This window comes from Polistes dominula, unplaced genomic scaffold (assembly GCF_049000335.1).
Source record: "Polistes dominula isolate Pdom_NZ unplaced genomic scaffold, Pdom_raw_medaka contig_28, whole genome shotgun sequence".
Classification (NCBI taxonomy): domain Eukaryota; kingdom Metazoa; phylum Arthropoda; class Insecta; order Hymenoptera; family Vespidae; genus Polistes; species Polistes dominula.
The window spans coordinates 4,769,932-4,786,501 of NW_028300879.1; the positions used below are offsets into that span (position 1 = coordinate 4,769,932).

The 16,570-nt window shown below is 25.1% G+C and overlaps 2 protein-coding genes and 1 long non-coding RNA gene across 4 annotated transcripts; 2 read left to right on the plus strand and 1 right to left on the minus strand.

Annotated features, from left to right (window-relative positions):
• The first annotated feature begins 705 nt into the window (after positions 1 to 705).
• Positions 706 to 3,273, plus strand: LOC107066929 (uncharacterized). 2 transcript variants are annotated; one of them, XR_016177373.1, is made up of 6 exons: positions 706 to 845; positions 919 to 1,337; positions 1,452 to 1,592; positions 1,656 to 1,797; positions 1,880 to 2,057; positions 2,142 to 3,273. XR_016177373.1 is itself a non-coding variant. In XM_089174834.1 (5 exons), exons 1-5 carry the CDS (start codon positions 770 to 772, stop codon positions 1,978 to 1,980), a joined length of 879 nt encoding a protein of 292 aa, XP_089030960.1. In that variant the 5' UTR covers positions 706 to 769; the 3' UTR covers positions 1,981 to 3,273. The 2 variants fall into 2 exon arrangements, 1 of the variants encoding a protein (XP_089030960.1); XM_089174834.1 differs by having other exon boundaries at positions 1,880 to 3,273.
• Positions 1,849 to 16,460, minus strand: LOC107066925 (PDGF- and VEGF-receptor related). Its single transcript, XM_089174822.1, is given in 24 exon segments — positions 1,849 to 3,499; positions 3,502 to 4,069; positions 4,174 to 4,279; positions 4,369 to 4,700; positions 4,833 to 5,109; positions 5,504 to 5,672; positions 5,764 to 5,988; positions 6,364 to 6,514; positions 6,614 to 6,714; positions 6,788 to 6,947; positions 7,027 to 7,166; positions 7,251 to 7,403; positions 7,486 to 7,632; positions 7,797 to 7,929; positions 8,202 to 8,368; positions 8,451 to 8,644; positions 8,762 to 8,885; positions 9,209 to 9,380; positions 9,471 to 9,610; positions 9,828 to 9,975; positions 10,096 to 10,223; positions 10,628 to 10,811; positions 10,937 to 11,091; positions 16,317 to 16,460. Coding segments are annotated over 24 exon segments (4,275 nt in total). The 5' UTR covers positions 16,360 to 16,460; the 3' UTR covers positions 1,849 to 3,341.
• LOC149033644 (uncharacterized) lies at positions 4,148 to 4,757 on the plus strand. Its single transcript, XR_016177374.1, has 3 exons — positions 4,148 to 4,288; positions 4,360 to 4,592; positions 4,661 to 4,757. It is a non-coding gene; the product is annotated as an uncharacterized LOC149033644 (long non-coding RNA).
• Positions 16,461 to 16,570: the final 110 nt, after the last annotated feature.

A 16,570-nucleotide genomic window follows, 5' to 3' on the forward strand; every position in this document is an offset into this window, starting at 1 on the left:
CGCTCCTCAGAACGCTTGAACATTTCAGAATCACTGTCGACCTCCATTTCGCCACTGCTACCCTCGTGATTTGCTGTGCATTCTTTTTTGTGATTTTCAGATAAACTCTCAGCTTCGATGGGGTTTTTTGTAGCTAAATACTGACATCCTTTACATATGCTTGATTTTACTATCACATCAATTGTTTTTTTTTTTTAAATTTGCCTATCAACGACACAATACCTAACAGAGAGGAAATGGAGGCAACAAAATAGAGAGCGTTCTGAGCTATACACACTACGGCGGGCTCCATACTTTCGGTTATAACTTTGAGAATACTTTGAATATCGGTCTGAAATTTTTGGAGCATATTTTTGAAATATTTTTCTTATGAAATATGTAAAAAAAAAAAATCGATTTTTTAACCCGACCCAGGGGGGTGGGTACTACCTTAATTGAGGAATCTAGGCCATAACATTTTGGTGCCTCCTGTAAGGTTCGAGTAAGGAACTAAGTCGTGAAGGTCCGCCATCTTGTGAACATCTACATTGCCCAGCCTAGCCATCATCACGAAAGATCTAGAAGCGAGATAAGTAGTTTCAATTATCCGTGTGTGCACTTCTGCGCGCGTACACACCTTTATTCATAATTATATATATTTCAAGTGAAATTGCGCCTTTGAGTCCAGTAGAAGTTCGCAATTTCCAATATAATTATTCATTCACTCATAGTTCTGTAAGAAATTTCATACCAAGCTTTGGTATAAAATTTGGTATGAAAAATTGGTTCCATGCATCCGGGAGACATGATTGGAGAGATTACATTATTACACATGATACCAGGAACAGCTACCATAGTCACTAAAAGTAAAAAAATAATATGACCAAACAAATCATAATAATTTTGTTATCTGTAGTTAATTACATTATTTTTCTTTAGCTTCAGTAGATTTGCTACTCATCAATCTTGATGATTTTAATGAAATATTAAGAGATTATTTGATGGATCAATGGAATATTTTGCAAGATGCTTTGGTACACTTTAATTATTTTGAAAGATGGGACGAAGAAACTGTAAGAGAATGTTGCATTTTGAGCAAGTTAAAAGATTTTCAAGCAAACGAGGTATTGTTAGGCGACGGAAAGGGCATGGTCAATTATGTACATTTTTTATTGGAAGGTGAATGTCGTTTGATAGAACATATACTCGTTAAAGAGAAACCAACTGCACATGAAATGAGATACGAATTGTTCGATCCAGACGTCATGAGTTCTTTATCGGAATTTGAATCAAATGATAAAAATATTGATACTGATAACATTATTAAACAAGAAGGATCAATGATTTATGATAAAATGGTAAACATTTAAAAAATCCAAAAGTTCATTTTTTCCTTTTGTTTTTATAAAGAAAATGAGTTATCTCAAAATATTCATCTGTTTTATAAATTTCTTTTTAAATTAATTACATAGAACGACAAATGGACTAAACTAGAGACAAATATAAATGATACGACGATGGACTATACTCAGATTATGTTATCCAAAAAATTAGCAAATAAACAAGCTGATTTGGAACGTACGAGTATTGTGACTGCTACACTTGCAAATGTTGTAAGTAAATGAAATGTAATTGAAATAGTATACGAATGATATTATTAATATTAATAATCAAAGGTGAATGAATGGCACGAGATAACGGAAGTTACAGAAATGTTGATGAGAGACCCATCAGTTACATCGCAACGTTATCCAAAAGACGTTCATACAATATTCATGCAAGTTTGTATGTTTTATAGGGGTGCTTGTTTTGGAATAGGTAGGACAAATTAATTTTATTTATATTACTAATATCATCGATCTTTCATAATTATAAAATAATATAACGTTCATTTTATTAGGTGAAAAAATGCTTAATCGAAGAATCGTATCAGTAACACATGTACGATGTTTCCTTATTCTACGTTATTGGTTAATGGAACGTAATCAAGCTAATATTTAGCACAGAGTTAGATTATTTATGGATTCGAAGTTTTTAAATAGAAAAGAAGTGTTCAAAGAATTCATTAAAAGTCGAAAGTAATGATTAATTACTTTTTACATCATTTTATCTATATTACATGAAACGTATTATTAATAAACTATGACATTTTGTTTTTCTAGATGGATACAGTATAAAAGGAAATTAGTCAACGATATTATTAAAAAGGGACGACGTTCTCGTAATTGTGCAACTACATACGATGTACCATATTCTATTAGAATTACTGAAGAAATAAATTCGAAATTATAATTTATGTCTAAAGTACAAATTTATAAAATTTATCTTTTCTATAAATTATATTTGTATATATATTTATTTTATTAATTTTAATTTATTAAGATATATATATATATATATATATATATATATATATATATATATATATATATATATTTATATATTTATTTTTTAAGTATTTAAAAAATTTTATAAGATAAAAATCTCTAAATTGATTCGCATATCTTCATTAGTTTTATAAATTGTAATTATTAATATAAAACAGTAGTAAAATGTATAAGAATTACATTATTACACATATACACATATATCTTTCTTGTACTGTATTAAGTATGACTTAATAATTAGTTCATTTTATGTTTATAATTGTTAAAACATTTAATAATTATTAAACATACACACACACACACACGCACACACACACATACTTATTGTTAATTCTCGCGTAGAATATCCACTAGTCATAAAATATTATACATTCATTTTACCGATCGGTAATATTGTTGTATTGTAAGATAATATTATATACAGTACGGACACGTCAAAATTAACCATTTTACATATCTTGTCAATTATTATTACATTTATAATAATAAAAATAAAAATATCCTACAATATAATGTAGTGTGTCCGATTTTATGATTTTACTGTAAATATAAAAAATCTTAAAAACATATAAATTTTATCATTTTATAAATTATATTAAAATAACAAAAAAAGATAAGAAAATTCCGTGAGACGTACCTGAGGAACATCGAATTTTTGTACTTATCGTTTAAACGAAGAGAATATATTCGCGAGGAAGAGATATTAATGACAAATGACAAATGAGATGATTGTCTAAAAACTAATACCTAAATCCTATGTTTAAAAACGTTTTTTTAAAAAATATAGTCATTTATTTGGAAACACCTAATTCTTGATAGAAATTTTTTGTTGATGAAATCCTCATCAAACGATGTAAGTAACAAATCGATTACGATAAAACTTTTTGCATTATCATAATCGAGTTTCAATTGTCTCTTTGAACTTGTTCCACTTTTAATAAATCTCTTCAACACAACGAGATCAATCAAAATAAGTCACACCAACGTATGATTTACTTCTTTTCCCATCATGATGTAACTGGGATTACTAAAGCAATCAGGTGTATTTGTTTTTAAATCATTCTTCTGTTTAGGCATGTTCACATAATTGTCTTGAGTTCTTATAATGGACGGTGTGTATTCTTTTTTTTTGGAATAGAATCCGTCTGATCCTGACAATTTTTTTCTTCTTCTTTGATCCCCTTTTCTTTTTCTTTTTCATTCTTTTCAACTTCATTTTCTATCGTCAATTTCTCATTTATATCTAACAAATTAAGATTTCGTGGTGCATTACAATAACCAGAATCTATGCTATTTATTCGTTCGATCGGTTTAACATTTGCAATTTGTCGTTTACGTGCAAATTCTGCTCTTCTTTCGTGCACATTTATTGGTTTTAAATACGGATCATCTACGTTATTTAACATTGGTGATAATTCAATTGCATCCTCGTTATCAGACGTCACCGAAGGAAATTCAAAATGCGATTTTTCTGCATCCGGTCTAGGACTAAATATGCCCGACTCGTCACAAGTATTTGTTGGACTCATACATAAATATGTCGAATCTGGTGGATTTTTCGAAATAGGTGAATTCACATAATCACCAGATGGCACTGATAGAATTGTATGATCTGGTGCTGACATCATCGTTAAATAATCGTTTTTACCATCCAAAGTCATCGTGTTCATATCCATGTAAGGTGTGTTCAGAGTTATGTAATGCTGTAAATCATGAAAATAAAACAAATCATTTTTATTAAACCGAGTTTCTTTTTTGTTAAATATTTCATTGATTGTAAATTATTTAAAATGATAAATTAACACACCGTTTTTACACTTTCCTCTAACAAATTACCAATGCTTTCCACCAATTCTGTGAAACCTGGACGCAAAGTTGGTTTTGCTTTCCAACATTGCAACATTATTTTGTATCTATAAAGGGTGAGAATTAAAATGAAAAATAATCTGTTTAATTTATAAAAATGTATTATAACATTATATATGTATTTAAGTTTACTTACACATCTGGAGTAGCATAAGCTGGTTGTTCCATTCTATAACCTTCTATCAGTTTCTGATACTGTATCTCAGCTTCCAAACCTGGATAAGGAGTTTCAGCCAATGTGAAGAATTCCCAAAGGACAATTCCAAAAGACCATATATCCGATTGCGTAGAAAACACTCTATCTCTTATCGATTCGATCGCCATCCATTTTATGGGCAATGGTCCATCACCTTTCTTCTGGTAATTACCATCTTTGTACATTGTTTTAGCCAAACCAAAGTCACAAATTTTAACTATGTTATTTTCAGCGAGTAATATGTTTCTCGCAGCTAAGTCACCGTGCAATACCTAATTGTATATAATTAATTAGATCAATATGTATTAAATATAAATTTTGGAAAACGATTAACATTCTTACGACAACATTTTATTTTTATTTTTAAATATAAATGTTTCTCTTCAAATTCTAATTATACTTACGTTTCTCTGACTAAGATATTCCATACCACGAGCCACTTGAAATGCCCAAGACAAAAGATCTTGAGTACAAATTGGTTTCAAATTATGATCCTTATAATCACCATGATAATTGGATCTCCAACCAGGTTGTGTTGAATTATTGCTTAGTGTACAACCTCCATCAGGTGACATACATGTACCTTGAGAGTCCGTTGTATTAGGAACATAATAGTGAATCATCTCGGTGCCGGAATTTACACTAGTACTGCGAGTAAAAGACAATGCCGCATATTTTATCCTATCGTATGGACAGAAGAAAATAAAGGAAGGATCGTTAAACCGCAGCCCATTGCATGCATACACATTTCTTCACCACATTATTGTGTTATCCGTTGATATTAATAACCAAAAAGCGAAAGATTATTATTATTTACTAAATTTTAGTAATAAACATTACAATTAATATATCCATTAGAAAATTAACTACTATTACAGTGATTTTGATTAGAGCATTAAGTGATACTCTTGCTAGCATTTCGAACACATTTGACATTAAATGAATAATCATAACATAATATATATTATATATGATAGGATGAATAGATGTGATTAATATATAATATATAGCAAGACATGAAACATATGTGTTATAAAAAGTAGGAAAGAAAATAAAATAGAAAATACAAACAAACCTATTATTACTGCTTATACTGGCAGTTCTCGTGAGAAGATCAATACCAATTGTAGGATCAAATTTACCAGTGGAAGGATCAATTTGATTGATAAAATCTATTCTGTGTCTCAATAAGAAATTATGTAAATTACCAAATCGACAGTACTCAACGATGACCAATAATTCACCTAAAGCAAATAAAACCAAACAAAATAAATTGAATATATTAAAATTCATTTTATGATGATAGAAATGAGAAGTATATGACATAAAACATACGTTTTGAAATATTTTTCGTACAAGCACCCAAAAGATTGACGACGTTCAAATGTTTACCAAGATGTACCATAATTTTTAATTCACTTGCTAGTGCACGAACATAAGTTGGATCTGTCGTACGTCGTACCATTTTAACTGCAACCGTTGTTACAGTTTCACCATCATTAATTCCTTGAGCTTCTGCTTTCATAACAACCCCGAATGCTCCACTACCCAATTGTTTTCCTAAATTATTATTAATAAACGTATTAATTTAAATTATCATTAAAATATATTCGTTACAATCTATCAATAAATATATTTGGAAAAATTTTGCAAAAACAATGTATCATAATTTTTTGTTACAATTGTTTTACATGGTATCTCATAAAAATTAATTTAAAGTATACTAAAAAAAAATAAAATAAAAAATGTATTCTATATATATATATATATATATATATATATATATCACTTGATTGTATTTATTAATTCTATATACTACGTGTTAAATGAGAATTGATCAAATTAAATCAATCAATCAATAATGCGTCATACTCCTACGTGACGTAAATATGGGTTATCAAATAAGTTTACAGATATACACCCTTCGAGTATTACCAAGTTTCAACCTTTCTCTTGGAAATTCCCATTTCTTATCGTAAGGAAGTAGTTCTGCTTGGTCATCTACTGTCAATTCCGGATTTAAACATTCCAAAGCACCTTCCTCGAAATGCATTAGACCAGTTTCTAATAATTCCTTCCTCATTTTCTATACAATTATCAAAATCGGAATAAACGTGTTATTTGGTTTTTTCCATTATTCATTGTGCTACTTTTTATTTCTTTTTTTTTTTTTAAATTTTCTTACCTTTTCACGACGAACTTTAATTGTAAAGTACAGTATCAAGCCGATCAGTAAGATTATCAATACAACGATTAAAATTATTAACCCTTTAGGTAATTCTTTTCCTATAAAAAAATATATAAATAAAATAATTAGAAAATTCAATGATTTTTTGTACTTTAATTGTCAATAACATACCCATTATCAATATATTTTGATAAGATTCTATTTTTCCTAAACGATTTTCAGCTCTGCAAGAATATTTTCCACTGTCGTATTCAAATACAAATTTTATGTAAAGTTCTTGATTATCTCTCTTACATTCGTATTGTTCACTGTTTTTTAATCTCACATTATCCTAAAAACAATACAAAATTTTTATACATACACATACATATATATATATAATATTTAATAAATAAATATAGTTTTTTTACCTTATACCATGTAACTTGTGGTTTAGGCATACCATCTACATAGCACTTCAAAATAATAAGTTTGTGATTTTCTTTACCGAAATCGATTACCAAATCAGTATCATTCAAATTCATATTAGTAAACGAAGGTTTTTTCGGTTCTGAAAATGAAAAAAATTGGTTACATCAATAATCGTTACAATTAATTATTAATATTTTGTTATTATTATTATTGTGATAATTACTGTAAACCACTAAATCGTAATCAAAAGTGTTGTTTCCATCTTTGGTTTCTCCAATACAAGTATAAGTCATCGAATCTTTAAGCTGAACATTTTTTATTTGTAATATTGCACGATGAGTGAACGAAGTTGTCCTATAAATAATTTTGATTCTCTCTGAAATTTGATAATATATATATATGTTAATAAAATTTGTCAATTAGAATAAATACATTATTTTGTTAAATTTTATTCTTACCATTTTCTGATATAGCCTTGTTGTTATTATCCACCCATAAAATATTATGAGTATAATTATAAATAGATGCAGCACAAATGATTTCGATGTCATCACTTTCAACAATTGGTCCTTTAGGTTCTATTATACCAAATTCTTTGATACCATCTGTAATATTATAATTATTATTAATAGAATGTGATCAAAATATAATCATAAGACTCCAAATATTTATTATTTAATAATTTAATTTCGCGTTAGATCATTGTCATTAATTAAAAAAAACGAAATCAAATGTTATATAAAATATGAAAAATAAAAAATAAACTTACCAGACACCATAACATTACTGGTAGTTGAATCACATCCCTCAGAATTACAAGCTTTACAATTAATGATACCAGACATTTCAATCTTCATAGATGCTTTTGATAGAAAAAACGTTGATTGCATTTCAGTCGTATGCTAAAAAAACAATCATAATTATAAACATTTGTCAGCAATTATGATAATGAAGGAAGCAAACAAAAAATTAATTTCACGATCTATTCGAAAATCTAAATGTAAATTAAATCATTAAAACAATTTTTTTCTTCTCATCCAAATCTTTTTTGTATACTTAGTCCACTATAATAATTAATGTCACTGAAGTTATTCTTCAAATAAAAAAGAAACAATTTCTTAAAAACTTGAAAATAAGAAAATCATATTAAAATTGTTAATTATATTATAAGTACATTTAATTCGATGAGACTGGAATTAATCTGGGAAGGATAATTAGGACATTGTAGAAAAGTCCAATAAATTTCTGGTTCTGGATAAGCCTCCACGTTACAATGAATATCAAAAATTTCACCAGGCGAATAATACGATTCCACATTTGTGATAAATAATGTTGGTTTACCTGAAATACAAAAATAAATTATTAAACAATCAAAAAGAAAGAAAAAAGAAATAATTTGTATAAAAATTGTTCTTTTAATTACCTAACACAAATAATGAAAAATTGAGAGATTTGTTTTGATGGTCGTTGATAGCTACAAGAGTATAAGTTCCACTATTCTCAACTGTCAATCGATTTATTCTTAAAATCGTTTTCGTTGGTTCTTTATTTACAGCGTATTTTGTTCCTTCTGAATTTGACCAATCGTCCATGATCTCACGATTTTTATTATCAAACCTTATTCGAAAGTTTATTATATATATTATTAAACAGTTTTCAAAAAATAAAGAAAAAATAAAACAAATGTTTTTTTTAACAAGAAAAAATTATATCTATATACTATATTTTACTTACCACTTTAATTGGACTTCAGGAAAAGCGTCATAATAAACGACCCATATCACGTGATTATCTTTTTTTCTCACATAATGTCTATTTGGATCCTGAGGCGTCAAATTGATATATTTATCATTTGGATCTGTAGAAAAATACAAAAAAAAAATTATATATTTATATAATTTTATATATTATAAAATGCATTTATTATACAATTATTTATTATTTATTATTTATTATGTTATAATATATGTATATATAAATAAAAAATAAATAAATAAAATAAAATAAATTAATAATATAAAAAATAAGTAATATAAAATTAAAAAATAAATAAAATAATATATAAATAAATATAATATAATATAAATATAAATATATAATATAAATAATATAATATATATATATATTACTAATTTGTTTTATTTTATTATATTTTATTTCACAGTGAAAGTAGAAACTAACCATGTATCGTTAAATTCATCTTCGCTCTATTAGAAGATGCATGAGTATTAATTATACACTCATACTCTCCCTCATCTTCTTCCATCACATTCTGTATGATCATTTCTCTGGTCACGTGTAATAAATTCGAATCAATGTTTACGATTTCCTGATGTTGACTTATTCGTTTATTCTACCAAAATATAATTCCAAATTATATTTATATATCAAGTTATTTTCTCTAATATTTCTCTATAATAATAATTAATTTGATTAAACTTACATCATTTGGTGGTTCCCATTTAAATTGAAATGGTATTGGTCCATTCAAATCAATCGTACAATTGACATGCAAAGTTTGACCATAAATCACGTGTCTCAATGTATCCATTATGATTTTTGGTTCACTCACATCTTGTTTGACTATTAAAATAAAATCCAATTGAATTATTTTTATATATCTATGTATGTGTGTATGTGTAGTATATATTACTTTTCTATTCATCAATTTTAACAATCTTTACATGTGGAATTTAATTTAAAAATTAAAATTGGACTATTACATTAATATAAAAATAAAGAAAAAATTTTGTTAGAAAAGTAACAGAACATCGTGTATAATTTTGAATTAAATACTTACTAAAAACTTCCAAATGATAAGTGACGTCGTACGTTTTATCATCTCTCGTAATTGAACATTTATAAAGTCCACTGTCATGCAAACTAAGATCGTCCATTTTAAATCCAAATTTAGGATCGTATGAGATATTATCTTCTACATCGACAACCTGCGTCATTTAATCAATTATAAAGTGGTAATAAATCATTATTATTATATATTAATTAATGATGATTTACAAAATTGATATTTATTGAATATATAAATAAAATCAAAAATTAAAGCTTACCATATCCAATTGATCGTACAAAGTAACTTGCAAATTTGGCAAAGTTGGTCGACATGGTATCACAACCATATTACCGGTTACTTCTTTTATAGTTTCGACCACATTTTCGACAAACGAACTGTTAGGTGCTACAAAATATTTATATTTAATTCGAATAATATTTAAAAAAATTATTTCATTTATATTATTTTATTTATTTCCATACGAGACCACTTGCACATCGTGTGTGCAATCATACTTTATTATTATAAATTATTTTGAGTAAAGTAAAACTTTTTTTTGTATAAATAATATCTTTGAATTATAGAAAAATAACATTTAGTATTGTTAAATTGACTTATAATAAAAATATATAATATATAATAAAAATATATAATATATAATAAAAATATATAACAAAATTTGGTATTGTAAAATTGAATATACAATAAATAAATACGAAATGACTTCTAATAACCATGTTTGAAAAAATTCGTGGTTTCGAATGGGTTAACATATTATTAAATATATTTCTATATTTTTTTTTACGTACAATCAACGTAAACGTAGACCCAACTAAATTCGGGATCATCATAATCCTTTCGAGTGATCGTTCGATTGTGATAAGAACAACCATACCAACCCGTATCACCAGGTACGGATTTACGTCGAGAAAAATTGTATGTACTTCCAAAATTTGTATTATTTTCGCTTACTTCTATTTCCGATGATATAACCTATTAATTATAAAAAAAAAGAAAATTATTTCTTAATTTAAATATTTCTATTTAAATTCAGAAGAACAAAAATAAGTATATAAAAAGAAAAAAAATGAAGTGATAACAGATTAAGATGAAGAAACCTTTCTGGATTCTTCCTCGACGGATCCGTAATTCGTTGGATAGTAAAAAAAAATTTTCTTAGAACCTGTGCAAGAAAATTGTATAGGTTCACCAGCATTTTTAATCAATTCCGTTCCTTCTGGACTTATAATGGTAGGTCTGTCATGACATGACACTGTAAAAAACAATTAAAATATTATAAAACTGTTATAATATAATTTAATTTTTTTAAATGAATATTTCTTATTTTAAACATTTAAAATCTGTATAATACTATTATAAATATATAATAGTAGGTTGATATATATTTAAAAAAAAAAATAAAAATAGTAGTATACAGTATTACAGTATTATATAGTTTTATATATACATATATTATATATATAAATATATATATTATAATATATATTATTAATATATACGATATATATATTATTATATATAAAAATAAAAATAGTATTATATAGTATTATACAGTTTTACATTTACATTATTATTATAATATATTTATATAATATATGTATATAAAACTGTATAATATTGTATAATACTATTTCTATTTTTTTAAATATATATCAACTTTTTTAATAATTACACAATTTGAAATAAAATTAAAAGTTGAAAATGATTAAAATTATATCGACAAAGTGAAGATTAAATTATTAAATTATTTAATTAATATATTATTTAAATAAATAATTTATTTTATATTTAATTTAATTAATATTAATATTAATTATATATATATATATATATATATATATATCAATTTAACGCTAAACATTTTTTTTCTATTAGCTTCCTTTTTTCACTTTTTTACTTTTTTATAATACATATTTACAGTAATAATCAAACGAACAAAATTTTTCATTTTTTCATGCTTCATTCAAAGCAAAAATCAAAAATAAAATAAAAATAAAACAGAAATGACGACTCGATTAACGAACGTGGTAAAATAAAATGAGTCCTAAACCGCAATGTCCTGCGGATGATTGTTTTTATCTGCTTTTTTTTCATTTGCTTTTATACACATGCATATTTCTCTCCTGTAAAAATATACGCATAAGTATGGTTAAAATATATATATATATATATATATATATTTTTTATTTGTACTTAACGCGACCGTGTGGCTAGGAAGGAAGTCCTTTCTTTCCTCTCCTGATAAATGTTCTCTCGTTATCACAAGCTCAAAACCCAAGCTCGTACGGTTTCTATGATTCGACGAACAAAACCAAAAGCTTCGAAATAATTCTTTATTTAATTATTAATGACGATTAATTGTTTTGACTACTTTCAATTATCTCGTGTTATTTATTTCAGTTGATCTCTAATTAATGTTTCTACGTAATCTACATATTTGATTGATGAAAAAGTTTCTTAGTATTTTTCCTAATATTTCTTTTTTTTAGATTAATACAATTATGGTAATATTAATATCTGATAATAATTAGGTATATTTCAAAATTGACTATCATGATTTAATTAAACATTAAAAAAAAAATAAATATAATACAGTTTTAGTATGCATGACATGAAAATGATTAGAGAATTTTTAATCTGAAATATTTTCATATCTAAAATATACTTAGTATTTTATCTCAATTATGGAAACCATTTAAAACAACTTGGCATATTAAAAATTCGATAAGGAACTAAACGTCGATCAAAAAATGGTTATTAACCGTTTATGAAATAAAAGTTTGTTTCATTTTCGCATTGAAATATGAAGAAAATCTTTTTCTGACTGAATATAAGTGAAACAAAAATTATATATGTATAATGATATGTACAAATTATGAGAATAAAATAATATAAAGAGAAATAATTATATATATATATTAAATATATAAATTATAATATATATAATTTAAATATATAATTTATATATTATATATATAAATTAAATTATAAATAAAATAATTTATTGTAATATATATAATATTATAATAAATTAATATAATATTAATTCAACGAGACGCTTTTTCTTATTAGTTTCTTTTCGTTGCTTTTTACGTAAATATAATATATATATTTATAATAATAATAAAAGTAACAAAATTTTTCATTTTTTTTTTTTAATTCACAAAGTCTCTTTTAAATTAATTTATATCCATATCGAAATGTTCAGTCTATAATGTCTGGTATATTAATAACAACTGACGTAGACATAGAAATTTTCTAGAATGCTATTTATCATTCTGAGAAGATACCGAAGTGAGGGGACATTTTTTTTATGTCATTTATGCGATACGCATTATAAAATATTATTTATCGCTGTATATATATATACGTCATTATTTAAAAAAATCGTTCGAATATTGTTTCATTTTAAAATTGTCAACTTAATACACCAGAATATTGATTATGAATAAATATCAACGGTGATTTCTACGAAGGTTATTTTTTATCTTTTTTATTTTTCATGATTCGATTTGAAACCATTCAAATTTTTCGAAATTCCAAATATTTTCAAATAACAAGATAAAAGAAGATGATGAAGAAGAAGAAGAAGAAGAAAAAAAAGATTTGTGTTAACGTTGCTTTTTTTTACATATCTCGAGGGAAGTCAGTACGATAAACTTTTACTGTTGTTTTGAGAATACACATAAGATAAATAATGGACATCCCACAGAGAATGAAAGGATGGAGATAGAACAGGATAAGAAAACATGTGGTCCATCCTAGAACAGCTGCTAACAGATATCAGGTAATTAAATAAATGTATTATCTTTTGTAAACAAAACGAAACCTTTCGTTTTCAGACTTTGAAAGATTATTTTCTTCTTCTTTTTCTTCGAAATAACACGATAACGTAATTTAATTTTATAATACCTATTATGTGTTTCATATTTCTTTTTTTTTTAACAATTTAATACAATTGTTATATTTTTAATCGTAATAATTTTCGTTTTAATATCAGAAGGATTTAATTTCAAATAAAATATACAAACATTTTATGTATATTTAAAATAACTATTAATAATTTTATTAAATATTATATATATATATATATATATATATATATATATATATATATATATATATATATATATATATATTTATTTAATTTCAAATAAATTTAAGTATATATTTTATTTTAAATAAAATATACAAAATTTTATATATATCTCAAATAATTCTCAATTAATTTTATTTATATTTCAAATAATTCTCAATTTATTTTATATATTATATTTCAAATAATTCTCTATTATTCTAACAACGAAGTAACAAATGACAAATAATTATTATAACAAAGAGAGAAACATAATTATTCAGTTAACAGTGTTACATTACTTTACATACCATATGTATTCAAACAATGAGATCTTTAGTAAAACTACATGAGTAATATGAAAATAAACATGACTTGTTTTTGTAATAATATCGACTCTAAAGTTCTTTTTATTCATACAAAATTTAAAAATAAATTCATTACTTATACTTTTTATTTCAGTATAATAAAACATACATCTGTTAATTTTATTAATAGTTAACAGATATATCAAGAATAAATTTCATTTCTTTTTGGTTTTGTTTAAAACTGCGATCGATAAAAATTACTCGTATTCACGTAGATTATACATTCATGATCAAAAACAAGGTCGTTAAACGTCTGACATCAATTTTACGATTCGTGTCAGGGAATTTCATTCGATCATTTTGGTATAAAAGAAATGATAAAATCATCTGAAAGATCGGAGCAATTTTTTTAAATCAACGAGAGAATGAATTCTATTGTATTTTAGCATAAATGATAAATAAAACGTATATAATTAGAGTCAGTATTTAATATTAGACGTATGCATGAAGTCAGATCTATTTGTTGCATAATTTCAAATGAAAATGTAATTGAAGAAAAGATAAGTTCATCATTTTGTCACAATGTTGTTTGTTTTTTTGAAATCAAGAAGATGTTGTAATTAATAATATAAAAAAACAATCAATGAAAATGATATTATTGATAAAAATCATATTAATTAATTCTTCTTTCATTGGTTTTTTTGTTTTTAAACAATATATACTCGTTTAATAATAAACTACAGGATACTCGTTAACTAAAGCAATATTACGATTAGATGATGATCGTGCTTATCGGTTCACACAACGGGATATTTAACGAGTACTTAACTTTTAAATTGATATATCGTAGAAAGAGAGAGAGACTATCAATTATAATATCCACGTGGTTATGAAATTGACATTGACAAATGAAATTCTAACTAATGGAAGGGTTCCATTAAAAAGACATTAACTTCTCTTATGAAATTACAATTCCTAAACTACCATTTCGATTTAATATCTTGTTCGATATCTTCTTATTTTAGTGGAATTTTTTGATAATCATATTACTGATAGAATATTTTAAAATACATTTACCAAAATCTTGTACAAATTTTATAATCTATTTTTATATTTAAATATTAAATAAATATAAGAGATAATATTTGTTATATCAAAAACATAACGAAATTTTAATGAAACATTAACCAAACGTAACATAGAAAAAGAAATTAGGATTTTATTTAATGAAAATTAATGAAAAAAAATTGTTAAATATAAAAATGAAAAGTATGATAGTTCATGATTATATAAAATCTGATCCTTAGAGACCCTGACACGAGTTAGTTCTTAATTACACTAATTAAACTAGGTTTGTGTTCTAAAAAGTTACTAGATATGTTATGAAACGAAAGAAGAAGAAGAAGAAGAAAGAAATGATACTTTCGATCATGCCGATACAGGTTTTGTATCGTATAGTATAGAAGAAAAAGAAGGTCATCAAAACGTGATTTCATTCAAAAGCCATGAGACAAAAGAACGGTCCAGGTATAGGGAATGATGATTCACATAGTAATTCTAATGGTAGGGATTGACACGTTTCGAATAGTAATGTGATTTTAATGTTTCACGATATGGATACATTTCTTTTGACATTATCTATACTTTCGACAATTATTTATGTAACTTTCACTTATTAGCATAAAAAAATAAAATATTATATGTTTATTAAAACGATAGTAATAAATCATTAATAATATTTAACAAACAACAGACAAATCAAATCTATATATATATATATATGAATCAAATGAAAAACAAAACGATACAAAAAAAAAAGAAATAATTATAATAAAAAATAAAATTATTATAGAATATTAAAAAACTAAATCATTCTGAATAATAGGTTAATCGAGTCATCATGTAAAATAACAAGAAATTGACGATAATCGAAATCACGAATTAAATTCATTCGTAAACCCGTATGTGACTCAATGGTGACCACGTGACTCGATCACTACGTTACTCACAGCAAGTTAAAAAAGAAAAAAATATGCCTACACGTTCAGTACGTCTGGTATTCTCAGGTGTGATGTCAATGTAAAAAATAATTACCTCCACTGAAGAGAGCACTGCTGATTAGAATAAGAATGAACATTTTTCTTTTTCTTGGTAACACCTTTTTCTAACTTTGATTTCTTCCTTTTTTTTTTGTGAAATTTCTTCTTCTTTTTATTTCTCACTACTTTCACATATTTATTTTTCTTCGATGTTTTCCTTTTAACTTTTGACTACACTAAATGTAACTTTTATTTAATATTATCAAAGTATTCCCTCCGTTTTTTATTAATGGTGAAAGGATTAAGAGA

Bases quoted from the DNA above. Each gene is read 5' to 3' on its own strand.
- LOC107066929 (XM_089174834.1), top strand. From the start codon at position 770: ATGCATCCGGGAGACATGATTGGAGAGATTACATTATTACACATGATA. The intron at 846-918 runs GTAAAAAAATAA...ATTTTTCTTTAG, and splicing joins AGCTACCATAGTCACTAAAA to CTTCAGTAGATTTGCTACTC. The intron at 1,593-1,655 runs GTAAGTAAATGA...TAATAATCAAAG, and splicing joins CTGCTACACTTGCAAATGTT to GTGAATGAATGGCACGAGAT.